At 47.8% G+C, this 27,034-nt stretch overlaps 3 protein-coding genes across 3 annotated transcripts; 2 read left to right on the forward strand and 1 right to left on the reverse strand.

The window, feature by feature from the left end:
• Positions 1-294: 294 nt before the first annotated feature.
• OTOS (otospiralin) lies at positions 295-2,952 on the forward strand. The gene is made up of 3 exons (XM_071437025.1): positions 295-346; positions 694-720; positions 2,768-2,952. The coding sequence occupies exons 1-3, from the start codon at positions 295-297 to the stop codon at positions 2,950-2,952; spliced, it is 264 nt and encodes an 87-aa protein (XP_071293126.1).
• Positions 2,953-3,890: 938 nt separating this feature from the next.
• Positions 3,891-5,784, forward strand: COPS9 (COP9 signalosome subunit 9). The gene is made up of 3 exons (XM_071437120.1): positions 3,891-4,042; positions 4,113-4,185; positions 5,485-5,784. Exons 1-3 carry the CDS (start codon positions 3,980-3,982, stop codon positions 5,520-5,522), a joined length of 174 nt encoding a protein of 57 aa, XP_071293221.1. The 5' UTR covers positions 3,891-3,979; the 3' UTR covers positions 5,523-5,784.
• Positions 5,785-14,060: 8,276 nt separating this feature from the next.
• Positions 14,061-16,010, reverse strand: LOC139594664 (adiponectin-like). The gene is made up of 2 exons (XM_071437026.1): positions 15,788-16,010; positions 14,061-15,383 (listed from the first exon to the last, which is right to left on the reverse strand). The coding sequence occupies exons 1-2, from the start codon at positions 15,999-16,001 to the stop codon at positions 14,857-14,859; spliced, it is 741 nt and encodes a 246-aa protein (XP_071293127.1). The 5' UTR covers positions 16,002-16,010; the 3' UTR covers positions 14,061-14,856.
• Between the last annotated feature and the right edge of the window lie 11,024 nt (positions 16,011-27,034).

The raw sequence follows: 27,034 nt of genomic DNA on the forward strand, positions 1-27,034 counted from the left end.
CACTTGATTTCATGTCGATTCAGAGGCACCTTTTGGATTTATGCCATCTAAAACCAAAATATCAATATACATTTCAGGACTGATGGTCTTTTAATGCTCTGTGTTGCACTTCAGAAGCAATAAGAAATATGATTGGATTTTTTCATGCCTAAATTAGTAACTAGAATCTATTTTGGAATGTATTCTTCTATTAAAACAAGAAATAGTTGAGTTTGCATAATTATTAATCTCTTGTAATAATCCTCAATTGTACAAATTAATTTTCAGAAACACAAGCAGCTTCTTGCAGACAAGATGACATTGACTGGCTTCTTTATCTTCTGTATGCTGATGAACATGCTAGCAGGTAAGATTACTACCAAATTTATTCTTGTTTATTTTTTCAAGCCCCCAGAAATATTTTGTTACAAATACAGCATCTTCTATTTAGTGTTGCTGACATTTTAATCCCAACTGTTCAGGCTGTGAGTTCTGACTAACAGCCAGACTGAGATGGTTTGTAGCAGTGACTGATTGCAAGTAGGGGATTCCTTGCTCTGTTGTTCAAGAAACAAAAATCCTTTGGCTACACAGAGGGTCTGATGTGGGCATTAAAGAACTTGTGAGCTTCTAGTTATACATGGAAAATGTTTGGTTAACAGAAAGCCTTTCTGTGCAGCAGCTGGTACTGATGTGTTTCCTCTTTACTTACAGATGCCCGATCCATCCAGGATGGAGATGGTAATTCCTAATGTTTTCATTTCCTTTGTGTCACTAATATTTAGGAGAGTCATTTGTAACTCCCAGACTTGATGCCCAACAATGACTTTGGCAGCAATGCTTATTAACCTCAGTGGACTGAGGAAAAGCTTTCAATTAGTTCTGGTGAAAAAAAAAGAATAGTGAATTTAAAAAATTCCTTTACAATTTATTAAAAGGTGGTAACATATTAATGTATAATAACAGAGCTAATATCCAGTCTTAAAATGAAAAGGGATTACAGTCAAGTCACTAATTCTGTTGTACAAAATCCTAACTGGAATGCACCAGACTTAGATATGTATAGGACATCTGAGAATTCTGTCTGTCCTGAACCATAATGCTGTATGTGTATCTGCTTTTTGGCAGGAGATACCAGCTTTCCTGACAAAAAGCTTAAAATTTACAAATTGCCACAAATCCAATTAGAGAAATGTTGGAATAAATCCCTTAGCACAGCTACCCTGTGGTTCATGTCACTTTGTGTGATTAATCCATTGGAATAGTGTTTGCCTTTGATTAAAAAAACCCTCAACACCCTAATGATGTTTACACTGGCTTACTGATGATTCTATCATTTAACCTTTTTTTGGCTTTTCAGACAGAATTCTGTCTGAAAACAAAGTTTCAGAGAAGTATCTGCAATAAACCAAGTACTGCCAGCAGCATCTCCAGTGCACAAATATGCAGAAAGCATTATAATAGATATGAACAGAACAAATACACAATAAGGTCTAATATAATTACTTATCATTCAAACCTTTTTTTCCCTATGCTCCATTCTATTTCTTTAGAAATAAATCTTTTTAATATATCATCTCTAAAATATTTTAATATATCATCTGTGTTTGTGTACAGCAAATATTTTTGTGGCAACTTTTGTAACATTCAGGAGAGCCTGCATCAATCTAAAATTAGAGCCCTGTTCAGGCAGTGTCCTGTTGCTCTCATTACCAGCGATTATTGTTTTCTTTCACACTGGGCCAAGCAGCAGCCTGCAAAGTGAATCTGAGGTCAGCTGGTATAAACAGTGAGTTCTCCTCTGCAGACAGCATTTGGCTGGTTCATTTGGTTTGTGATGTGCCATCTGTGCCTGCACGCTGCAAACTTTACTCCGTAAAATTAAAGTCTGACAACAGGATTGTTGAAGGCCCTTAATTCCTACCAAAGACCCTGGCCCCAAGCTGAGTGGAAAGACTTTCATTCATCTAAATGGGCTTCAAATCAAAATAAAATACTGTGTTTAGTTTCACTGCACTGAAAGACATTTGTGACTGTGCTCTCAGCTGCTGTTTACTTTTTATATATGCTTCTCTGTTTGCCCACATTTGGGCCCAGGGTTCCTGTGTTTTCAGAACTGATTTTGTTTTGCTGCTGAATTGTAAATCTTGTTTCAATGACTGTATCACATTCTGGTACTGCTGGAGCAGGCCCAAATGCAGTAGCTGTCCCCCAAGTGGCAAAGCCTTTCCTCTCCATCCCTGTGGCTCATTTCCTACAGTCCCCTGAGGACAGGCACAGCTCTGCAGTTCCAGGCAGTATCAGGGCAGTATGGCCCCAGTCCCTGGCAGTTCTGTGGCCAGTGTGCCCAGCTGCAGGGGCACACCATAGAGGGTGGTGCCTTAGTCCTTATATTTTTCTATGGGGCAAAGCAAATTATGTGGAATGAGGAGAAATGGCTTTTGAGTGCAATTGCTGCTTGCTTTGAAATAACCAGCAGCCTTCTAGAAATGAAACCAGCCCGATGAATTCTTGAATTGGTGTAAATGTGGACATGTCCCTTTTTTCCTGCTCCCCATCTTGTCCCACTCTGTCACTCCTGGTGCATCTGGAGCAGGGAATACCGGCTCCATTTTCTGTACAGTGGGTCACAGAGAGGGGTCAATGGCTCTCCTTGCCTCTCTGTTGCCAGAGGAGCCCCCAAAGGGAGCTCACAACCCCAAACATGGTGGCTCCAAGCCCAACCTCTCAACAAAAGCGCTTCTTATTATAGTAATATGCAATATTTTTTTTTGGTTGGGTTCTTTAGATCCCTATCAGGATGCTGCAGCCTTGCCGTACTGGCCCTTCTCATCCAATGATTTCTGGTCCTATGTGGAATATTTCCGGACCTTGGGAGCCTACAACAGGATCAATGACATGGCCAGAGCCTTCTTTGCCCAGTTCCCTTTTGGGAGCCACCTCGGCTACCACGTGCGTGACCATGAGCACTGAGAGCCTTGCTCAGCTTTGCCAGAGCTGCTGCCCAGGTGTTTGGGTGAGCACCTGCCTGCCACTGAACACACCTGAGCTGCCCTCACCTGCTTTGTGACACCACAGTCATGTGCAGCATTCTATGGCTTCAGTGAGTCTCTTTTTTACCATTTCTTGTAAAGGTGTTTGTGTGAACACCTGACTGCCAGCAAACACATCTGCACTGTTTCTCAGCCACTAAGTGACACTGCAACCACATGCAGCATTTCAGGCTTTAAATTAATCCCTTTTTTTACAATTTATGCTTCTGTGTGACACAATAAACTTGTACATTCTGCTGCATGGCTTTGGGAGCTTTTTTTTTTACCAGGTGATGCTCTCAGCTTCATCTCAGGACACTGCTCTCTGTGCAGAGGAGTACATGTGTACAGGAGTTATTCAACCAGTGCACCCAGTTTGGGGGCTGGAGGGGCTGCCAGTATCAGTCACACTCACCTGATTTGCAAATTGATGCCTCACTGAGGTCTGAAGGGGCGCTGGGCCTGCCATCGCCATGGCAGCGGGGCATGGGGAGCAAGATGGTGGCCTCCATTGCTGGTCGCCATGGCCACAGGGTGTGAGGGAGCAACATGGCGGCTTCCATTGCTGGTCTCCATGGCCACAGGGCATGGGGGGGAGCAAGATGGCAGCCTCCATTGCTGGTCTCCATGGCCACAGGGCGTGGGGGAGCAAGATGGCGGCCTCCATTGCTGGTTGCCATGGCCACAGGGCGTGGGGGAGCAAGATGGCGGCCTCCACTGCTGGTCGCCATGGAGACGGGGGCGGGGTGAGCAAGATGGCGGCCTCCATTGCTGGTCGCCATGGAGACGGGGGCGGGGTGAGCAAGATGGCGGCCTCCATTGCTGGTCGCCATGGAGACGGGGGCGGGGTGAGCAAGATGGCGGCCTCCATTGCTGGTCGCCATGGAGACGGCGCGGCCCCCGCGCGGGGGCGGCCATTGCGCAGGGCGCTGCTGCGGCGGCGGAAGTGACGGCGCGGAGGGGCCGCCATGAAGCCGGCGGTGGACGAGATGTTCCCTGAGGGCGCCGGCCCGTACGTGGACCTGGATGAGGTGAGGCGGGTGCTCCGGTGCCGCGGCCGTGGTGCCGCGGGGCGGGGGCGCTCAGCGGCGGCTTTCGCAGGCAGGGGGAAGCACGGGGCTGCTGATGGACCTGGCCGCCAACGAGAAAGCGGTGCACGCCGACTTCTTCAACGGTAAGGACCGCCCTGCTCCGGGGCTGCCTCAGCACACCTCGCCCGGCTTCTCTGCCCTGCCTTTGCTGCCTGTGCTCGCTAAAGCTGTGCCCTGACCACATCTCTGGGTGCGGGGTTTTCCTCTCCGAGGAGTTTAGCGTGTTAATGGCTACAAGGAAAAATACATTGGTCCGTTCGTATAACAAATAGCTTATGTTAAACAGTGTAAATACGAGTAAAAATGTGGCCTTCACTGGACTATTCGTGCCTCACCGCCCCTCACAGGGAAGATTTTTTCCTCAAATCCCTGAACTTACTTGCTGTCAGTTTGAAGCCATTCCCCACTCCAGGCCCGTGTTAATCGTCTGTCACTCTTCCTTGGAGGCTCCCTCAGGTGCTACAAGGCCACCCCGAAGCTTCTCTTTTCCAGGCTGAGCAATCCCAGTTCTCTCAGCCTGTGTGTAAGGATTTACAGCTGCTTTGAGGGAGAGCAGCTACATATCCACGTAGGGGTGGAATATACAACACTGCGCTGCACCTGGTGCCTGAAGGGGTTTTTATGCTTCTGAACAAGCACATTTAGACATTGCAGCACTGAGTTTTATATGTTATTAAATGTTTTATATGTTATTAAATCTTGCAGCGGCAGTGTTAGTATCACAAGCTGGTGTTGATTGCAAAATAAAGTACATTATTCATTTTGCTCAAGACTTAGGAGACAGGAGTGGAAGGCAGTTCTGCTCTCAGCTGTCTGTTGGAGCCAGCATGTTCAGGAGTAGCTTTTTCCATCTATTTCCACCTTCACACTGTGGCATTGTGTTCCATTGGTATTTAGGGCTCTTCTAAATGAGGATTCATCCTCAGTTTCTTGTAGGTTCTTGTCAATTGGCTTCTGTAAGAATAAAGACTGTGTTCACTTAGATGATGAGTCTATGTTCAGTACACAAGGAAGATGCAAGGCTGAGTAGTTAGGAGTAATTCCAAATGTGATTGGAACCATTTCACTACTGGGAGATGTGTTCTGAGACAGAAATGTTATTGGCACCTTTAAAGCAATTAAATGGTTTTGAGGAAGGGCTTTTTAACACAAAACAATTAAATGTTTTTGAGAAAGAGCTTTTTAACACAAATCCCAGTTCGTTAATCTGCAAAATCATCCCCCTGATGCTACATTTATAATAACTGATGGTGCAGTAACTCTCATTCCCTGAGTTCACCTTTATTTCTGTCCTTGATCCAAGGAACAAAGTACTGTACTTGCCTGTGCATTTGTAACACTGAAACTTCTGAGGTTAATTTTTGTCTTGTTTTCCTGACTAGATTTTGAAGATCTCTTTGATGACGATGACATCCAGTGAACTTGGGTGTGCAGCAGAGCTGAGATGTGGAGTTTTCTCTAAGATCATCCCTGCAGTCCATATTTATTAAATTAATCAAAATGGGAAAATCACAGAGGGGAGAAGAAAGCCTGGATAAGCTGCTTGGGGAATAGGAAAACAGATGGGTAAAGCTAACTGAAGAGGGAAGCGTGCACTGTTATTTCTAGGAAGCTGTGTGTAGATTTTCCTGGAAATTTCATTTGCTGACGGTGCTTATTGAATAAAATACTGAAGAAACACACATCTCTCTGGCTTATAAAAATAGAAATTGCTGTCTTCTGAGCTGCTTTAGAGTGATTATTTTGGCATTAAATAATTCATTGTTGCTTTTGGATATTACATAAAAGATATGCAGTAGGGCACATGCTGCCCAGGAAAGTTTTCTTCATCCCACAGTAAAGGATTGTCTCAGGATCAGATGGTTCCTTGTTCTGAATAGTCCAACTTACTTGTTGTTCACACTGAGAAGAGTGTGGGTTGTCTTTTGTTTCAAGACAGAGAGCTACCATCAGTACTTCACTTTTAATTTAAGGAACACAGAAAAAAAGAAAAATTAACTTCACCTTGATATGTTAAGCAAAGAATTGTTCTGACCCCAGATTAGGAGAATGAAATTATATTTTTAAATCCAAGCATTCTTGAAATTGTACTTGATAGAAAAAGAAACAATAAAATTTTCTTTTCCTGCAGAAGCTAATGCACTTATTGGTGCTTAGAGGTACAGTGTATATGAACCAGGCTGTTGAAATACTGTTCAGATTTTGACATAAGCTTTTCAGAACATAAAAATGTTTCATTCTTACCCTTCAGTGACCAAACTGAATCTCAGAATGAAAGGAATAGGTGAGTTTTTAGTGTGTTTTTTTTAGAGTCAAGAGTGTAATCCTGTCCAATCTCAAATGCAATCTGTATTCTATAAATTGATCACAGACTAAACACTGTGACTGATCTTTCTTTAAACACTTCACACTACTTAAATGTTGCCTGCAGTGAAACCCTTTCATAACTCTGTGACATTTTTATTTCTTTAGTTTGCCTTCAAAAAGGAAGTCTTCAATCTAACAGTAACTCTTCCAGCCAGTGAGTTTAAAAAAGGAAGCACAATAAACCCAGTAGGATTTAGGTGTCTTTTGGTTGTGCTGCTGTGGATTTCTGCAGAGCCTGTTTCATCATGCAGTGTGCTGTAAATCAGCACTGACAACTTCCCTGCTTGGTGCCTGACTTGTGCTGTGTTCCTGGAGGAACAGCCTTGCTCAGGCACTGGCCTTTCCCTTTTAGTGTTTGCTGACAGCCTGGGCTTTCCAGTTTTCCTCACTGAGACTGGGGTAAAACAAGTTCAGTGGTGGCAAATGGGCTTGGGCTGGCTGGGGCCCTGGTGCTGCATGGAATTTGCAGGCAGCCCCAGTGAGGGGAGAGAATGATGCATCTGACTCCACTGATATCAGAAGGCTAATTAATTACTTTATTATGCTATATTATTCTACACTATATTACATTATGTTACATTACATCTAAACTGAATCTATCAAGCACTCAACTGCACAGAACTGTACAGAATCTGGTGACTGTCACCCAACAGTCCCCACACACACACACACACCTGGGCCTGACAGGCCAAGGGAACAAAACCCCATCACTGTGGGTGAACAATCTCCATATTGCATTCTGCTGTGGCACAAACACAGGCACAGCAAATGAGGTAAGAATATTTTTGGGGAGAATTGTGCCTTGCTTTTCTCTGTGAAGAGAAATGTGGGGCTACACACTTGGCCCTGACAGGCCAAGGAACCAAAACACCATCACTTGTGGGTAAACAATCTCCATATTGTTCATCATGGGTAGACAGGGAAGTAGACCTGGGATTTTTTATTGGTTTTTTTTTCTTCTTTTTTAAACACCTTGATGGATCTTGGGAAATTCCGCTTTGTCTGAGGCACTGTGCCTGCAGGAGTACAGCAATGCTGTGAGGGCCCTGATGGAGGAGGAATGATGCATCTGACTCCATTGATATTAGAAGGCTAATTAATTAGTTTATTATACTATATCATTCTATATATCTAAAACTGAACCTGCCAAGCACTCAACCCTGGACACACACACACACACACACACACACACACACACACACCTGGGCCTGACAGGCCAAGGGAACAAAACCCCATCACTGTGGGTAAACAATCTCCATATTGCATTCTGCTTTGGCACAAACACAGGCACAGCAAATGATAAGAATTGGTTTTCCATTCCCTGATGTTCAGAGAATGTGAAACCCAGAAATATTCTTGGGAGGAATTGTGCCTTGCTTTTCTATGAAAAAGAAGAGAAATGCGGCAACAGTGCTGTGCTTTCTCCAAACTGTGTTTTGAGAAATGAGTTGCTACCAGGAAATGGAGCATTTTGGGCAGGTGCAAAAGATTAAATAAAACTCAAGAAGCAACTCTCCTCCTCTGCTCTTTTTTCTACTTTTGCTGATTCCTCAATATGGTTGGTTTTGGAATACATCCTTGTCAATATTTTGTAGATACTTCTTTGTTTTTCATTTGCTTCCTTAAGTTGTAAGAAACTTGAGCTTTAATTGGATCACAGCAGCATGAGTATATTCTGTGATACAAATCCACCTTGAACAGCTGCTCTTCAGTAGGGATGGTGTTCTCTCCTTGAAAGATGTCTGAAACCTCAGTGAACACTGGTTTGAAGGTGCTAATGGTGAGTGGCTCTGGTTGTGTAACATCTCACTTGATCAAAACCTGGAATTCTCTCTGTGGAACTGGGTCCAGCAGTTTTCATCCTGCTAGGATGTAACTATCCACTCAAGGTAGGTTGAGCTAACACCTTTTTGTGAAGATTTCCAGAAACTCAGGGTTTCACATAGAAAAGCAGCATTAATAGTACTGCTGGCACTTGAGAGGTATGGTGTGTGTGTCTGTGGGGAGGGAACTTCATCTGTGCAGTGTTTAAAAGTGTTTGAGTTCATCAAAGTCCTCAAGCTGTGGAAAACTGGAATCCCATGAACTGCCTGGGTGTGCAGGTAATGCTGCTCTGGCTGTAGCTCCTGGGGGTTCTTGGGGATTTATTCCCAGTCCTTCAGTCTGGTACCTGTGTGGGTCTCCTGGGCTGGGATGAAATGAAAGGAACAGAGTTGGGATATTACCAAACATACACCTTGGAGCTGTCTGCAGTATGCAGTTCCCTCCTGCACAGTGAGACTGAGGGTGTGCATCACATCATCTCTCCATAGAGGGCTGTCAGTGTGTTCAACTTCCATCACGAGCTGTGCTTGGTTTGGGTCCCTGCTGGAACAGTGGTAGATGAAGAACAAAATGCCCTTCAGCTTCACATTGCTGCTGTGTTCACATTTGTCAAGGCTTTTGGTCCCATTAGTCTGGGGCAATCAGCCTTTTGTCAGGAAATAATCACAATATGTCAAACTCTCTAATAAAAATTGATGTAAACAGCATTTGACTGCCTTGGCCAATTCATTTATTGAGCTTTGATTTCTGTCCCTTTTGTGGAGATTGACACTTCCTATAAGAAGTGTTTCTTAGGGAACAAGGCTGTTTGAACAGCAATATGCACACATTCAGACTGATGTGAATTCATTTATAAGCTGCTGGGTACTGCTGAGTGTTTCAATGTGCAAGTAAAGGCTCTAGACTGAATAGTTTTGTGAATTGTCCCAGTGATTGCAGTGGGACAGCTGGCAATCCATAAATCCATAAAGCTGAGACTTGGCAGGATGAGGCCCCAAGTGCTGAAATGCCTTAGAAGGGTGTAGCCAGATGAAAAGCAATTCCTTCAAAACACTTAAATGTCAGCCTGTTCCCTTCCATAATCTCAACAGGCCACAGCTCTGTCTTCAGGGAGCTGCAAACTGTCCCAGTACATTCTTTGGAAATAAAATGTACAATCTATTTTGAGCTGAAAAGAATCCACTCATTGTGAGGGAGAGAAAGTTGCCATGCTAAAGGAAACTGGCTGTCATCTGTGCATAATATTTCTGCAGTGCTGCTTCTGAGCTGGTTTCCAGCTTATCCAGTATCCAGGGTTCCACTGCCCTTCATAGGAGCAGGAACAGGCAAGCTCAGACCTAGTGTGGCAATAGTGGATTTCCTTGGTGGCTTTTTGCTGAGTTAACTTCTAGGCAATAAAAAGTTTTACTTTTAGGATTTTACTTCAGTAATTGAAGAGGAAGGTATTTTTCTTGATAAAGAAGGAATTCATTTAGATGAATAAGTGGACTTCTTCCAGCTTCCCTGGGGTGTTGAGAAGCTGGCAGGCATCTTCCTGCTCTCAATGTGCAGTTGTTGAGCACATGAGAACATGCTGGGCAGGTGACAGTGCAGCCCTGCTCCCTGAAGTCCCTGTTGGTGAGGGGCTGGAATGCCAGTGTCACATCAGGGATGTTTTGGAAAAGCACAATGCAAGTCAGTCCTTGGCAGCAGGGGTGGCTTTGAGCACAAAGATTTGCTTCCATGTTTTTGCTTTCAAGTTTATTTATCTTTTGAGTTTGCCTTTTATATTTGTTTCAGTTGGTTTGCCAAGCAGCAGGGTAAGAATCCTGACTCATGTTACAAACCTTTTATTCAAGCTTCTATAAGGAGTTCAGAGCAGAGGGAGACAGGAACAATGTCTTTTAAAGCTTTTAAAATACACAAATACAACTATTTTGTGAATTCTGCTTGCTTATTTATGAAAAAAGGTTTAGGTAATCCTTGTATGAACTCATTTAAACGTAAAGCCTCCTGGAATATTGTGAATAAAGAGATGCATAGCTGAGAATGCTGGGTATGAGGTGGGTGACAGGGTGAGGGATTGTGACAAAGCATCCCTGGTGCTGACAGGAGCTGCCCCACCAAGCGAGTCCCAGCTGGGGATGCTTTGGTGAGGACACTTCAGAGGGGACTCCTGTCATGGGACAGTGGCTCTGTCCTGTCACAGAGCAGAGCTTTTTATTCAGGCTGTGTTCAGCTCCCAGTGCAGCTCACTGAGCTGTGACCTCCTGGTCTCCTGCTGCTCTGGAGCTGCCTCTGCATGGCTGGGCTACAGGGGCTGGGCTGTGGGAACCACCTTCCCTGTGCTGTGCCTTATCCAGGATGGCAGACCCACCTTGGCCTTCAACACCTGGCAAAACATGAGACAGAACTAGAATGGCTTCTCTGGAAATCCCTGGCAAGGAGCAGAGAAGCTGTGCTGTCCTCTGTAGGCAGAGCTCCACTTTCACAGGTGCCCAGGTTTTCAGAGGGAGCTGAGTGGGTTGGTTCATACCCCCTGTCCTGACTCCAGAAGGGAATTAGAGATTGTCTTCAAGTGTCATCTCTCTGCCTCCCTCCCTGATGCCTCTCCATAAATCTGTCCTGCTTTTATGGGAGGGATTCCACAGATTGCCTTGAAGGTGGGAATGTCTGCAGGAAGAAATAGATACTGCCATTGAATGCTTCCATTTCATTGGGAATGAACCTTTCCATTCCCCTGGATTGGCTGGAGGGTAATGACCTGCACCTCCATGTGAGGAAGTTCCCCAGTGTTCTCAAAGTGCAGTGGGCTGGGCTGATCATCCCAGCATGAGCTAAGGGTGGGTTTGCTGATTTGCAGTCCCATGGAGACTGAGTCTTTTCATCAGGTACCTACACCCAGCACAAATACAGTCAGAGAAACATGTGGCAGCCTGGGCACACTCTGGTTTCCTGCACAGTCTTTCAGAGACTCTCAATCTGATGGCATTTCTTGTATGGACGAAGAGTGGCTGATTAGCCAAATGTCAGACTTGATCCTAATCTCTCTGCCTGCTTCCATGATAAAAACCCTCTAGTGAGTTTATACTTCAGGAATGCAAGTCTTCCAAGCAATTTATCTTTTTCTTGTAGCTCTTCATGGTTTAGTGCATCTGCTATTTGTATTCCAATTAATTACTGGCACAAGTGATTACATGGGGTTTAAGTACAATTAGGACCAGGCTATAATTGTGTTTGAAAGGGCTGTGGATGCTTTCACACATGGTTTCCCTGCTGGATGAGTGTGGTCAGTCTCTCCAGCGGTCTCCAGCTGTCTTCAGCTTTTCATGTTACTTCTCCCTAATTGTTAGTGCAGTGACTTCAATCTTTCATTGGGGAATATTCTTGCTTTCTGCCTCTTAGAGTACATTAGCTTCTAAAGGGAAAAGCATCCTTTTAAACCTGCCAGAGAGGCAGTAAATAGTGAGACATAACTTTGTACAAGGCATCTGCTGTCAGGATTGATTAAAAACCACAAACTAAACTATTTAAATTTGTTGAATAGCAGGTGATTCAGTGCCCTCTCAGCATGCCAGTGTCGTTGTTGCTCTTTTGTTACAAGATAATTGTGTGTTCAATGCAGTGTGATCCTCAGGAGCCAGCCCAGGCCTTGGAGATGTGCCTGTGTTGGCCAGGTTTTCCCCTCCCATGGGTTTATGAAGCATGGAGGGAGAGTAAAACCACAACTCCATAATGGAAAAAGGCTGGATTCCTTAGGAACTCCCCTGAGCTCATCCCCCAAGACCTCATTATCCCCCAAACCCTGTCTGCAGCTCTTCCTTGAAGGCAGCCCAAGGCCAGCATGGTGCCCTGCAGCTCCCTGCCCGTGGGCAGCCTGGCCATGTGCCCCTGAGGTGGCAGTGCTGGCGAGGAGCAGGTCTGATCTCCATCCCACATGCAGGAATTTGGAGCTGCTGGCCCATCAGGACTCCCCAGGGTGATTGGTGGCCCTGCTCAGCTGCTGCTCCCAAAGCCTGTCAGAGCATTTGGGCTGGCTGAGACCCCCATGCAGACCCCTGCAGGGGCTGGGCAGCCTCAGGAGGCAGGAACAGAGGGGAAAGGGCAGCTGTGGGGCTGCAGGGGGGCAGAGGTGCTTCTCTGCCTGCCCTGTGTCTGTGCTTGCTTCCTTGGTGGACTCAGACTCTACTGGGAGCAGTTGCCTTCTAGGAGAGAAGGGAGGTGGCTTAAACTGGAATCTGGTGCCTGCTGGGAAGGTGCTGGTCTGAGCTGAACAAGAATCTTACAGAGATTTGAGGTAAAAGGCTTCTTAAAACAGTCCCAGTCCCTGAAGGGCTTTGAGCCCTGTTTCCATGGTGGGTGTTTGCCTTGGGCTGCTGTTTGCTGGGCTTTGAGGTGCCTGGCTGGGCAATACAGGCACTCTCCTGGTACTGGGTGAAGCTGCAGTTCAGCGTTTGTGTCTGTGAGAAGGGGGAAGAGTCAGTACATGGAACTGCAGTGCCTTCATGACTTTCTTTAACGTTTTTCCCAAGGTCTGAGCCTGAGTGCTGGTGTTCTGGATAAAGCTGTAAGCATGTTTGCTCCTGCTGCATGGCAGCAAAGAAAGCAATCATTTGTTTTGGCTCCCTCTTGGGAACTGGTCTTTAAACTTGTATAGCCTCCTAATGTTTATCCCAAATGGCTCTTAGTACTCTGGCTGTTTCAATTTTCCCTGCCTTCTAAAGATCCATCTGAAAACACTTGAGAAAAACAGTGCAAAAGCTCTGACTTGCTCCTTTCAATTTAAGCCTCTTACACCATTTGATCCAGCAAATGCTGCATTTTTAAATCTCTTTTTTTTTTAATGGATTTCTGGCTTTTTTAACCTTTGCCCTGTTCCCTCCCAGTAAATTCCCACAATAAGAGCAGGTTTTTTCCCAGCTCACTGAATTTAGCATGGCCAGATTGAGGATCAGTTTCACCCTTGCTAAATCCAGTGCTTGAAGCCTTCAGGGCCAGCAGAGGCCCTGGCTCTGGATGTCCATTTAGGCCGGATTCAGGGTATTTGGTCAGGAAATAGTTGGGAAAACCAGAGCTCATCTTACCCCAAAAGAATGCAATACAGTGTAAGGTGGTGAGATGCTGAAGCCTTGATGAAATTTAGAGTGTGGAGTGTTTCTTGAGAAAGCAAAAGGGGGATAGCCCTGTGTTTGCCAGCCTATGGTGCCCTCACCTTGCTGGAAAAACAAATTCCTGGGCTGTGTGGTGAGGCTAGGAGTATATCCCTTTATTCAAACCCTTCCCAACAATACACACACAAAAAAGTGGAAACATTCTCATTGAGAGAGCTTTTTATTGTTTTTTATTTGCAGTGTGGTAATTCACTGGAGTGTGGAAAATGATGTTGCAAGTAATTTCAGTTGAAGCTCTTAAAGCTGTTTTGTGCTTGTAATACTGCATTAGCTCTGCCCTGTGTTAGCTGGCTCTGAAGCTTAGTAGCAGGAGTCTCCTTTGAATGTATCTGAGAAACCATCAAATCCTCTTTTAGCTAAAAGTCAAGCAAGATCCTTGAGGAGCAGCTTGATGGGATTGACACTAATTCCAGCCTTAACACTCTTCTGCATTCAGGTAACCTTGCCCAAAGCTGGGGCGGGGATGGGGGTGTTCATGCCAGGAGCCCACTCCACATGGGAGCCTTCAACACCACCCAAAGCTGTGCCCAGCTGGTGGGCAAACCATGGCTTATGGCACACTTGGGGCCTGGAAAAGGACAAACACAGCTGATAGATCTCAAATTTGGCCTGCACCTGGGAGCTGTGTAGAGGGGAGATGGGACAGGATCTTTGTGGTCACCTCAGGACCCCCAAAACCACACAGTCAATGGGTTTCTTTTGTTGTGTGGCCTCACTGGTGCTCACAAGGCTTCTCAGATAAATCCCAAGAGAAGATCCCTGCCCTAAACCAGCCTGCTGTCTGCATTAGAGATAACAATAGGGGATAAACATAAAAAGAAAATCAAAGGATTAAAATCAGTGGATGTTAATAACCTGAATATATTCAAAGATCTGGGCTGAAAAAAGGGAGACAACAAACAGGGAGTGGAAGTTAAAGGCCCTAATAAGTGGGAGTTACAAAAATGGAGCCATCTGTTCCAGCTGAAAACAAGAGCACTCTGCTTTTGTGAGAAGTATTTTCCTTCTTCTACTCAAACTTTAAAATGCTGAGTAAAATTTCTACAATTGGTTTAAATGGATTTAGGTGGCTAAAAAAGGGAAATATAGAATGTCATATTTAAATGCAACCAATTTTTCTCTTCTCACTTCTAAGTTTAAAGGAAGGTTAAGCCATGTTGAGAGTTTTTCATGACATGGCAGGAGTTGTATTTGACTTTGGGCTGAGGTTTCCACAGGAAAGCCAGAGCAGAGGTAGGAGTGAACTCTTGGTTCCATGGAAGTACTGGTATGACCTCAGTGATTTCACAGGAGAAAGGGTCCCCCCTTGCAAAAGGCAATTTTCTGGTAAATACATTACAGCTATAGCGCCAGTGCCCCGGGACACGTCCAGGGTTAAGCCACCTCCTCCTTTTCCACACAGCACCCCCTACTTTAGTAGGTATCTGGGTCAGGGTACAGGAGGAAGCCCATGAAGGTGGAATCATTGAGGTTGTCAGCATAGACCCCATTCTTGTCCCCGTTCCCATACACCTGGAGCCAGACCTCGTCCCCGGAGCTGAGGTGCAGCAGGACGGAGCCGCTGGCTTGGTCCACGTTGTTGTTCTGGAACTGGTCGTAGGTGAAGATGACAGCCTTGTCCTTCCTGTAGAGGCTGACCTTGACGTCTGACAGGTACACAGTGAGGTGGTAGGAGAAGAAGTAGGTGCCGGGCACGTTGCAGAGGAACTTGCCCGTGCTGGGGTCGTAGTGGCCCTGCTCGTTGTAGAAGATCTTGCTGAAGCGGATGGGGACGTTGGGGGCCGGGCTCCGCTCCGTCAGCCCCACGCTGAAGGCAGAGCGCTGCACAAAAGCATCTTTGCCCTTCTGCCCTGGGGTTCCAGGAATTCCAGGAGATCCAGGGGGTCCGGGAAAGCCTCGGCTTCCTACTGGGCCCGGTTCACCTTTGGGACCTGCTGGACCTGTGGGACAGAGTGGGGCTGGGAGCTGTGCTTGCACTGTGTTGGAAGCTGCTGCTGAAATGCAGAGGGGGCTGTGGTGTGAGCCCTGCTCAGCACAGAGCCGAGGAAGGGCTCAAGGATCTCAAGAGCCCCCAGAGGCTGTGACAGCAAGTGGAAACCCTGCTCACCCCCCACCCTGGCTGTGTGCTGAGCTGCTGAGAGCAGCACATCAGAAAAAACATCATTAACTGGGGAAAAAAAACCACACCAAACTCTTTGACTTGGGTTATGGAATCTGCACCCCAAGAGATAATCAAAAGCCATCTGGATAAAGACCAGGCATGGACCCACCAGACATGAAACCTGTTGGGACTGAGACAGGGACTGGGACTTGAGCAATGACATACCACCTGCTCCTCACCAACCTTCATCTCCTTTATCTCCCTTGAGTCCATCTCTTCCATCCTTCCCATCCCGGCCGGGGGCACCGTTGTGGCCAGGGTAGCCGGGTGCTCCTCCCATCCAGTTGGCACATGGCATTTTGGGGTCAGGCTGGGGGGTCTCCTGGGCAGCCACCCCTGTGGAGTAGGGGGCCAGCAGCAGCAACGAGCACAGCAGGAACCCTGCCAGGCCCCTCATCGCTGGTTCCTGATGTGGACAACTGCTTTGTTAGCTTTAAAGGTTAATAGAGAAAAAAAGTGAACACTCTTCCCACCCTCCCCCAAATAACAGAGAGGCACAGAAGACTAAATTTCAATCAGTCCATCTGAAGGAAAGCAGTTTGTGCTGCTGGTGTGAGCTCCATGAGCCAAGCTGGAACTCTGGGGCACAGCCAGAGCAGAGAGGAGCAAAGACCAGCTACCCCCCAAGCCCTCTCAGGCTCTGTGCAAGGCACAGAGGTTTCAGGACCCAGCACAGCAGATGCCAGGGTATCTGGGGCTGATCTCCTTGCAAAGCTCTGCTCAATTAGCTACCAAAAGCCCTGGCTCCTGCCTAGGTGAGTGAGCAGCTGATGGGAGGCACGGGGCTGGCAGAGTTGTCTCAAAACCTCCACAGCCTCAAGGCCAGGCAGGGGTGGGTTCTCACTGCACGTACAGCCTGCTCATCTGGGTCTACCTAACACAAACAGAAACCACAGCCAGGCTTCCCAGCTTCCCTGAGCCACAATTTGAAATTATGATACTGGAGGTTTTTTCCATCTGAATTGTTTTTTGATTATGGGAAGACAAATTGTGCAGTGTTTAGGCACTGTAGGATTGCATATCTCTTTCATCTGTCTGCTTTGCTGGTCAGAGCAAAACCAGGTCGGTGGTGACACCCTGCAGCCAGCCTGGCTTTGTCCTGTACTCCCAGCCCTTGGTGGGCTTTGAGCCAGGCTTTTAGAACACAAGATATTTTAAAATTACCATTGTTGTGTGATACTGCTCCCTGGGCAGGGTTTATACTCTGGAACAGTAAAGGTATCCTGTTAGGAGCATTGTAAGTGGCATAACAGGCAATAAAAAGTGAGCAACAGCATGGCAATTAGAGTCCCTTAGCTCTGTAATTTTCAAGAAAAATAATATTTTGGAGCAATTTCTTTGCAGGGTTGCTTTTCCTAGGCAAGCTATTCAAATGTCATGTTTTAAATAATGTCTTATTAGCTCTGGTGTAATTGCTTGAAAGGAAGCTGAAGAAATGTGCTGGTTTTAGCTGGGGCACAGTTAATTTTCTTTGTCCATGTGTTGTGTTTTGGATTTGTGGTGAACACGGGGCTGATACCACAGGGGTGTTTTTGTTATTGCTGAGCAGTGCTTGCACAGCATCAAGGCTTTTTCTGCTCCTCATGCCACCAGTGAGGAGCCTGGGGTGCACAAGGAGTTGGGAGGGGACACAGCCAGGACAAGTGACCCCAGCTGACCCGAGGGATATTCCAAACCATGGCATCATGCTCAGCTCTAAACCAGGGGTAAGGCTGGCCCCAGGCTGCTCCTGGGGGCCTGGCCAGTTATCAGTGAGTTGGTGCTGAGCATCTGTCTTCATTTGCATCACTTGTCTTTCTCTCTTTGTTATTTTCCTTTCCATTACAATTTCTTATTGTTATTATTACTATTTTATTTCAATCACTACATTGTTCCCATCTCTCCTCATGAGTGTTCTCACTTTTACCTGTGCAATTCTCTCTCTCCCATTCTGCTGTAGCAGGGGTGAGTGAGTGGCTCTGTGGGGCTCGGTTGCAAGCTGGGCTTAAACCACAACAGTAACAAAGAGGTTGCCATGATTTCAGTTATTCTTGCAAAAAAAGTGTTTGTACTGAGGATATTGAAGGGGCTTTGAAAAAAGAAAATTAAAAGCTTTCTTTAATGGCTTTGGTGGGCAGTGCCTAACACTTAAATCCCAAATCCATGCCCAGCCAGCCAGGCTCCAGCAGCCACCCAGCACTCTGAGATGGCAGTGCCCTGCCTTGGGGGCAGTTTTGGGGCTGAGGGTGCTGTGAGGTCCAGTGGGCACAGCCTGAGCCCCTTAGGCAGTGTTCCTGTGTCCCAGCACTTTGGGGAGAGAAACATCCCCTTGCAGCAAGGGATGTAGTGATTGTCCAGGGACCAGCACGGGGCAGTGAAACTGATGTCTATAAATCCTGAAAGTGGCTTGGTTTGCTGAGCAAGGTGTGCACAGTGATCACACCTGGCCATGCCCCAGTGAGACCCTTGTTCCCCCTGCCTGGGTCCCCTCCAGCTCATGCACATACCCTTCCAAAACCAGCTCAGGCTGTCTGGGGACATCTAACTGTGTTAAAACATGGTGGTGATCCATAGAAATGTGGCTCAAAATTGTGTTTCTTGAGCTGTGTTTTGGTGATTTTGTTGGGCTTAGTTCTGCTTTCTGGTGCCCTGCCTAGAACTCAAATATCATCTCAATTTTAGTGGTGTGCCCCACAGCCAGGTCTTCTACTGGTGCAAAATAACCCCTCCTGTAAGGCCACCAGCAGTGCAGGTGTGAGGAGCCAAAGCAGGGCTGCAGAGCCTTTTCTGAGGGCTGCCTGGCCAGTCTGCTCCAGAGAGCTCAGTCATGCCCTCCCCAGCATCAGAGCACACATCACACACTCAGTGCTCTCCTTTCTCAGGAGAAAAGTGCTGTGATATGCAAGGAAAGAACATCTATCCCCACAGTTTAACTCAAGCACAGGTGATTTCTGTGCTGGAGAAGCCAAGCAGTTCTCTGGCATAAGTATGTCTTACAAAGGGGAAGTTTTAAGCCGTGTCTATCAGATCTGAGCTTAAACTCTGGTTTAGAAGTGACATCCCTTTACTTGGTCTTTCCCATTTCCTTTTGGTTTTCCAACTGATGCTTAGCATTAGTTAAACATTAAATAATCTGCTATATTTGAATGTCAGTCATACCTTTTGGACAAGAAATAGATGAACAAGAAATAGATGAGCTCTGTGCTGCTGGTGGCTTTCAGTGATTGCCTGGCAGCTGCTGTATCAAAGGCACATATCTGTTATATGAAGCTTATTCATTTATCAGCAGAAACCACAGTAGCATCTGTGAGAACAATGCCATTCCTAAGGGCTACATCATGATTCAGAATTTAAATTTCAGATTGCACTATATCAAAAATTATATACTCTAAGCCCCCACATCTTTCTGCACAAAACAGACTGAGAAGTCCATCTGTTTTCCCACTGGAGAATTTCCCTCAAAGGGTATGAACCAGAGCTTTGGCTTATGTCAAAGGTTTTTCTTTTTGTAATTCTCATAGTGTAGTTTTTGCTGCTGTTCCAGAGGGCTCACAACGTAAATGTGGGTGGTGCAGGTTTCTGGTGAAGAACTGGTGCCACTCAGGGAGATTTGGGCAAACCCAGTCTTCCCTGGAGTCTTTGAGGAAAGAGGTGAATTGAAAGGTGCCAGTGCAATATTTACTGTTACAGCCATGCAGTTTCTCACTGTTCTTCCTAACTACTTCTTGATTTAGGAGTTCTGTTCTCTAAATAGTGTTTCCAAAAAGGGGAGTATGAATCTAATGGGGATCAGCTATTCTTGGTTTAAAATACTGTCTGGTTATTACGAGAATAACTCTGAGAAAGAAAACTTCTTGCAAACAGAAAAGCTTGTCCGATTCAGCCCAAAAGAAGAGAAACTCCTGAACTTAGTAAGGAGGGAAGAAAAAAAAAAAAATCATGCTTACCAGCTGCTTTGAGTCCTGGTTGGCTTGCTGCAGTCTGTTTAGAGAGTGAAGTCTGGCTATTGCATCGCTATCCTGAGGGCACAGGGAGCTGTCAGCTCAGACACTGCAGCTCCCTTTGCTATTGCGCATGCTGACCTAAAACTTGGGTTTTCCCATTAATTTTTCCTGGACATAACTTAAGTTTTGGAACAGATATTTAATCCACTGGGATAGCTTGGGAAGATGGCCTTACAGGGAAAAGATGGCTTTGGGAATTGGACAGGAACTGGAAGAGCAGTGGTTTGCTGGAGAGCCTGTGGGAGAGCCTGCTCAGCCAGGGCTGTGCCTGCTGCTCTCTGCAAATTGGGAAATGCTTTAGTGGCTGCTGGAGAAAGTGTGTCCAGCTCACAGCAATGCACACACGTGGGGCTTTCAGTGTGCTAGGAAATGAATTATTGTGGAATAAGTTTGGGCTTCTCCTTTTAACTGCAAGAACCATTCCTAGAGGCTGGAGGCTGCTACCACACCAAAGAAGGGCAAAGCTGCCCCAGGGGGAGGGCAGCACTGGGGGAAAGTTCCTTTTTAAGGCACCTAAGCTTGTGCCAGCACTATTGTAAATGACTGGAGTAATTCCAGCCCTAGGATGGCTTTCCACCTATCGAGCTTTTTGGCTTTAGGTCAAAACCAAATCTCTTTCTCCCTGTATCTTTCTCCTTCCCAAAGCAAAGGTGGAACCTTAGCTAGCAGAGGAGTTCCTCTGCAGCTGCTCTGGGGAGCTCAAAGTTAGCTAGGTGGAACCTTGGCAAAACTGAGTTCCCAAAATCATACCAGGAAAAAATTGTGTGGTGTTGCAACTGGGCATGGGGAGCTGATGTGCTTGTGAGAGGGGAAACTCATCTGAGTGAATGCCAGTACTGGCATGGCAGCATTCTGAATTGCTGAGTTGTTTTCAAGACCTGGCTATTGGGAGGGACTAAAAAGATGTATAAATGAGCACATAAATAACTTTTTATATGTAGAGCTGGGAGTCAGCAAAAGTGAATTTTAAAGCCTGAAGAGAAGGTACAGAAGGGAGGAGCCCCAGGACAACAGCATACTGCTGGCCTTGTTCTGGTCAAGCCCTTAGTCCAGCATTTGAAGAATATTTGTAGTTTTTGTTGGATCATGGGTTTTGCATGCAATGTTGAGACTTAAAACAACCTCTCATGCAAGCCCAGTAAAATACCACAGTAGTCTAGTTGGATGTGTTTTGTTATAAATGTGATTATCTAGGGCCATGTGCATTTGTGTGCATGCAATGCCAATGTTTCTGTCAAAGTCTCCTGAGCAATGAATGGAGGAGCAGGACCTTGGAACTGAAATTGGATCTGCTTCTGCTGTGGAGTGAGAGGTTTTCAGCTGCCCCTGCCCCAGGTGAGAGCAAGACAAGGCTGATTCCCCTGTTAACTTTTGGCTGGAACCCCAAAATGTATGACTGGGATATTTGTTAGGCTGCCAGGAGCTGAGGATTGGAGCTGAGGTGTTTTACAGGTAGTGCTGCAATTACCTCATGGTCTTTCAATTCAGTTGTCAGGGAAGTACCACAGTGATCAATTTTTCAGTGATCCATCAAACATATTCCCAAACATTATCCCTGCCTCCCAGAAGAGAGGTGGAAGTTTATCTCTGGGGGTACAACCAGCTGATACAACCCCTGGCACACCTGCCTGCAGTTATGTTGTGTTGCACAATTGATTTGCAGGTTGGTGCTGGCTCCTGTTCCTGCTGCAGAGGGAGATCTTGTACAATGCAGAAAGCTGCTTCTGGCTTTGTGATAGGAGAACAAATCAAATGCCTTTGGCTCTGCCTGGTGACAAGCAAAACCTGGCACCAAATGTGGGCTGTCCTGGCAGTGCCCACAGCTGCAGTGCTCAGGGACAGCAGTGTGGATGGACTGAGGGGTGTTTTGGCACAGAGAAAGCTGCTGCTCACAAGCCCTGCAATGCATTCTCTGCTTTGCTCTGTGGTCACCAGCCCTCCTGTGTGGGACCCACTGCCAGTACCTAACTTGGCTACAGGCCTTGTGCTGAGCCTGGATGTTTCCTCTCTTGGACCTGATGCAAGCCAGCCAATATGAAAAACCCAAAACTGACTTGATGGATTGTGGCTCGCATCTTTCAATAAGAATTAAATATAAGCACAAGGTTATATTTAGCCATCTATAAACAGGAATAAAATAGAGCAGAGGCTCATTATCAGCTGTGCTCTGTCAGATCCCTGTAGCTGCCTTGGTCACAGGGAGGCTGGGACAGCTGCCTCAGAGGGAGGTTGGGGACAGTCCAGGCCCTGTTAGCAGGGTCTGTGCCATGAGGCTGGGCCAGGAGCCCTCACTGCCCAGCACTGTCCTGTCCCAGCAGGATCAAACCAGCACCACGGTGGAGCCCAGTTCCATGGGAACCCTCATCCCCCTGGCTGTCCCTCCCTGAGGCTGCTCTTCCTGTCCAGAGCCGGGCTCCTCTGCTGGGATCTGTGTGAGCCCTGTGCTCCCACTCACTGTCCTCAGGGATGCCAGGTCATCCCCTTGTCTTCCCTCTGGCCCTGGATACTGCATGTCCCAGAAACAACACATTCCCCACTTTGCTAAAAATGGCCCAAACTGTTGATGCTGTCTGGCAGGCGGCCTGGCAGGCTGCTCCTGCTATTCTGGTGCTGTCTGGAGAGACCACGGCCTCTGTGCCAGGGTGCACATCTCCATGCCAGGGGCAATGCTGGCTGCAGCCCAAGACACCACAGGCAGCCTGGACCAGCCCCACTGCTGTGGCCAGCCAGACCCTGTGCCCCTTCCTGCTGTGAAAAACACCAATCACTTGGTTTTTAAAATTTTACAAGTTTAATAGTAATACAATGGTTATAAAAATAGTAATATAATTAGAGTAATAATAATTTGGACAATTTGGATTAGGACAATATGAGACAATAAAAATGAAGAGTTACAGATGTCTGGGTACCTTATTCTGGGCAGCATAAGAGGGGACCCATGTTAACCCCGAGAGGGGACCCACGTTAACAGAGGATTAACCCTTAAAAACAATAACCTGTTGCATATTCATACACCTCATACATGATGCATAAATTCCATTCAAACATAGGATTCTGTCTGGTCAGTGTCAGCTTCTTCCTCTTAATCCTAACGGTGTCTTCAGGGCTGAGCAAAGTGGGAAGAAGTTTGTTTCTTCTGATAAGGGAGCAATAAATTCTCTTTCTCTGAAAGATTCAGGTGTCCTGTGGCTGCTATCTGGTGCAAGTCCTTTCTTTTAAAAAGTATCTTACATAGCATAGTTTCTATTTTAACATTTTATTATAACCTAAAACTATATTTAACGCACTACTTAAGAAAATTAACACAGCATAACTTTCTAACATAACACATATAATATTCATTTGAATATTTGCGAAAAGGCAATCATAAATACGCATTTTTCACACTGCCACCGCCTCATGGGCACTGGGGCAGGACAGCAGCGAGGGCTGAGGGGGCGGCTCCTCAGAGAAAGCAGAAAAATGGCCTGAGCTGCCTTCCCCAAACCGCGACTGCCCGCGGTCCCAGGCATCCTCCCCGTCCCTGTACAGCCTTGCACTTCCCTCTAGTGGCTAATGGCTAATGGAGCTCTCCCTGTGCCCGGCCCGAGGCTGGCAGCCCGCTCCTGCGAGCCCTCAGGGCCTGCTCAGCCCCTTCCCCGTGAGGCGGGCTCCTGGTGGCTGCCCCTGGGCCGTCCATGTCCCCAGCAGAGCCAGCAGGGAGGCACAAGGGCCATGGCCATGCCGTTCCTGTCACACCTCACGGGTTTGTTTGTAATTCCCATGAATTACAAACTCACGGGCGCTGATGTTCCCCCTGGCTTTTCCTCCATGAGCGTGGGGAGGTTGCACAGGTCCAGGGACGGGCAGGGTTGGCAGCAGTGCCCAAGGCCAGGCGTGCAGCAGGGGACAGTGGCTTCCTGTGGCCATGGCACAGCCCAGCTGGGCTCTGCAGGGTGGCTGCTCGCCCGAGGCCATGGCAGTGATGAGGAGTGGGGGACAGGAGGCCTCTGGGAGTCAGGAGCCCACGGGGGACATGACTCCTTCCTGTCACACTTTGCTGTGCATTGCACAAGGCCAGCAGAAGAGATTTTGGCCACAAGGGATTTTCCATTCACTGAGGGATGGATCCCCAGCCCCAGCTGTGGACCTGCTGGGCATTAGCTGACTCCCTGCCTTTTGCAGGATGTGCCATGTGCCATGGGGTGGCTTTGGCACTGGCCTGCTGGGGCCTGGGGCCCTTCTCCCAGTGCTGGACTCTCCTGGACTGTCATCCAGGGATGCTGAGCCACCACTTGGGTCTGGGGACAAGGCGACACACCGCACTGGGTGCGCTGGGGGACCCTGGCCCTGGCTGAGGACGTGGCACCCACTGCCACACTCTGCCTTTGCTCAGGGCCAGCCTGCCCAGCGCTGGGGCTCCTCCTTTCCCAGCCCATTTCACACAGACAAACGGGCTCTTTTCCTCCCTCTGATGGGCAGCTCGGACGGAGCAGCTCCCTGCCAGGCTTGAGCAACAGCACGTTTCTCTTCTTGGCCATTGCAAATAAACTTCCCTGGCCTCAGGGGAGCCCTGCTTGGCTCCTAACGAAGTGAGGGATCTTGGCACAGCAGGAGTTCTCATGCCGAAGGGACATTGAGACGTTTTGTCCAGGAAGCAGAGCCCTGTAAATACTGCCCAGAGCTCCTTTTATTGAGTCACGGCTGTTCCCAGGGCTCTCGTTTGTGCACTCTGAGTTCTGTGTGCTGCTTTGGCCTCCCCAGGCTGGCCAGGGGAACCGGGGGTTCTGCATGATGGCATCCAGCATCCCTCTGCTCTGGTGAGCCAGGCACTGGCTGCTTTCACAGAATCACAGAACCACGGAATCACAGAATCACAGAAACACAGAATTACAGAATAATGAGGCTGGAAGAGACCTCTAAGATCATCCAGTCCAACCTATGCCCTAAGACCTCAACCAGACTATAGCACCAAGTGCCACGTCCAGCCTTTTTTTAAACACATCCAGAGATGGTGATTCTACCACCTCCAAGGGAAGAGCATTCCAGTGATTTATTACTTTCAGCACAGCCCTGGCTCGTCCGGGGCTCCCTCTTGGCTGGAAGGAGCTGGTCAGGGAGCAGAATGAGCTCAGTGCTGCGGTGTGCGGGTCACCCCTGTGAGCGCCTCCCCTCCGAACGCCCCCAGCTTTCACTCCTGCAGGGATCGCATCTTCCACCAGGCGCCTGAGAGCGCACCTCAGCCTGGCTGAGCTGTTAATGAGCGACTTAATGAGGTTGCCACTAGCCCATTCAAATGAGCAGCTTGTCAGAACTCAGTGCATCCCTCTGGGTGTCCGGAGTTGCCGAGGACCCCGTTGGGGGGCTCGGAGACCCTGGCACACAGCCCAGAACACCTGGGGATTTGATTTTGACCCTTGGAGCAAGTTGCCAGCTTTGTATGAGGACATGAAAGTCACAGAGGTTTGAATGGTGTAATAATAAAATGATCACAGGGTGAAAATGTAGATTTTAGGATTTTTGGTAAGGGGGTTATGGGGACAAGATGGAGGAATCAGGGCGTGCCCAGCCTTTCTCCTTCTTCTTCTTGGTCTCCATTTTCTGCAGTGATGTTGGCACTTTGGGATTGGTTTAGAGTAGAGGTGCACTGTCTAACATGGGTGATAGGTATTGGGAATTCAGTGTAAATATGTTTTATGTAGTTTGTAGTATAAAAGGACAACATCGCCCTGGGGGAGGTCAGAGTGCCTGTGGCTGCCCTGCTGAGCAGATCTCGGCTGGGCAGAAAGAAAATTTTATAGATAAGAATTAATAAACAACCTCAAGATGGAAAAGTGAAGAGTCCAGACTCGTTCTTCAGTTGTGCAGGCTGAAGCAGAGACATCCTGCACATCTGGGGCTGCAATTAACAACCAAAACCCGAGAGCAGCTCAGCGCAGGCAGGGACAGCAGCTCCCCACGCAGCCCCCGCAGCCTCAGCGGCACCGCATTTTTACAGAGCCCAGGAATTGTTTATTATGAGAGCGTTTCTGAGTCACTGAGGCAAGGAAAAGCGCATTTTCCTCGCCCAGAGGAGCTATCCGAGCCAGCCCCTCCGCCGCTTGGACAATAGATGGAGCTCCCCGCCCTGGCTCCGCACGCCCGGCCGGGGATGCCCGAGCGGGGATGCCCCCAAAGAGCCCCCAGGCCCTCTCTCTGCCGGTGGATGGGCAGTAGGGAGTGAGGGAGCCGTGTCCCCAGCCAGCTGGAAACAAAATGGAAGAGGAGAATTGGAGTTTTCTGGAGCTTTGCAATATTTGTGCAATTTGGTGGAGGTAATCCCAGCACAATTTCCATGGTCTTCCCAGGCTACATCACACTTCTGTTCTTTTTAAAGATATGTCTGCTCCCAGTCCCCTATTTTTTTTTTTTGCTTTTGGCTGCTGAGGGACAGAAATATCATCTCCCCTTGTCACTGCTTCCCATGGTGGTGACAAGGGGAGATGATGGAGATGTCCACTGGAGGTGTCTCTTCTTTCAGACTCCATACCTGCTGCTCTCAGTCTGGGGTGTCTCAGCTTTGCTGGGGTGTCCAGGGGACTGCACAAACCAGAAGAGTGTTTGCTCTGGGTCTGATGGCAGAGGGAGCATGTGGATCCCCAAAACCCCACCTGGTTTGGCAGAACCTGAGGGGAGAGTTGGTGGCTCGATGCTGGGGCCCAGTGCAGGCAGCAAGGAGCCCTGGCATGCTGGAACTCCTGGTACTGGGGTTTCAGAGTGTCCCCAGCCTTCCACAGCAGCCAGCTGGGATCAGGACTCCTCACAAGGGGATTTTCCTTTTCTCTCTCTGTTCCTTTCCCCCAAACATGGCACAGGGAGGGCACAGGGAGCAGGCAGGGCACAGACAGGGCACAGCCAGGAAGCAGGCAGGGGACAGACAGGGGACAGGGCACAAACAGGGAGCAGGCAGGGGACAGACAGGGAGCAGGCAGGGCTCCTCATGGCTCCACAAACCACAGCCCTCACCTGCTGTGTTTGGAAGCCCTGCCTGGTGCCAGCCCCATGCCATCCATGCCCGTGGTCACCCCCAGCACAGGGGTGGGAGTCAGGAGCCCACGGGGGACATGAGTCCTTCCTGTCACACTTTGCTGTGCATTGCACAAGGCCAGCAGAAGAGTTTTTGGCCACAAGGGATTTTCCATTCACTGAGGGATGGATCCCCAGCCCCAGCTGTGGATCTGCTGGGCATTAGCTGACTCCCTGCCTTTTGCAGGATGTGCCATGTGCCATGGGGTGGCTTTGGCACTGGCCTGCTGGGGCCTGGGGCCCTTCTCCCAGTGCTGGACTCTCCTGGACTCTCATCTAGCTGCCAATGAGACTGAGGCACTGTGTTCTCACATCAGTCCCTTCCTGAGGGTCTGTACTCAAATTCTATAACCTTTGAAAACACCACTGAGGTGTTAAGGGATAACAATTTGCTTGTTTCTCT

The sequence above is a fragment of the Agelaius tricolor genome, unplaced genomic scaffold, assembly GCF_023055355.1.
Source record: "Agelaius tricolor isolate 1412-34295 unplaced genomic scaffold, bAgeTri1.0.p SCAF_12, whole genome shotgun sequence".
Classification (NCBI taxonomy): Eukaryota; Metazoa; Chordata; class Aves; order Passeriformes; family Icteridae; genus Agelaius; species Agelaius tricolor.

What these genes read in the sequence shown, in the direction of transcription:
- OTOS (XM_071437025.1), top strand. Translation starts at nt 295, where the DNA reads ATGACATTGACTGGCTTCTTTATCTTCTGTATGCTGATGAACATGCTA. An exon ending in GCTGATGAACATGCTAGCAG is followed by an intron (nt 347 to 693) that starts GTAAGATTACTA and finishes CTTTACTTACAG; the next exon opens with ATGCCCGATCCATCCAGGAT. An exon ending in ATCCATCCAGGATGGAGATG is followed by an intron (nt 721 to 2,767) that starts GTAATTCCTAAT and finishes TGGGTTCTTTAG; the next exon opens with ATCCCTATCAGGATGCTGCA.
- COPS9 (XM_071437120.1), top strand. Translation starts at nt 3,980, where the DNA reads ATGAAGCCGGCGGTGGACGAGATGTTCCCTGAGGGCGCCGGCCCGTAC. An exon ending in CGTACGTGGACCTGGATGAG is followed by an intron (nt 4,043 to 4,112) that starts GTGAGGCGGGTG and finishes CGGCTTTCGCAG; the next exon opens with GCAGGGGGAAGCACGGGGCT. An exon ending in GCACGCCGACTTCTTCAACG is followed by an intron (nt 4,186 to 5,484) that starts GTAAGGACCGCC and finishes TTTCCTGACTAG; the next exon opens with ATTTTGAAGATCTCTTTGAT.
- LOC139594664 (XM_071437026.1), bottom strand. Translation starts at nt 16,001, where the DNA reads ATGAGGGGCCTGGCAGGGTTCCTGCTGTGCTCGTTGCTGCTGCTGGCC. An exon ending in GGGAGATAAAGGAGATGAAG is followed by an intron (nt 15,384 to 15,787) that starts GTTGGTGAGGAG and finishes TCTGTCCCACAG; the next exon opens with GTCCAGCAGGTCCCAAAGGT.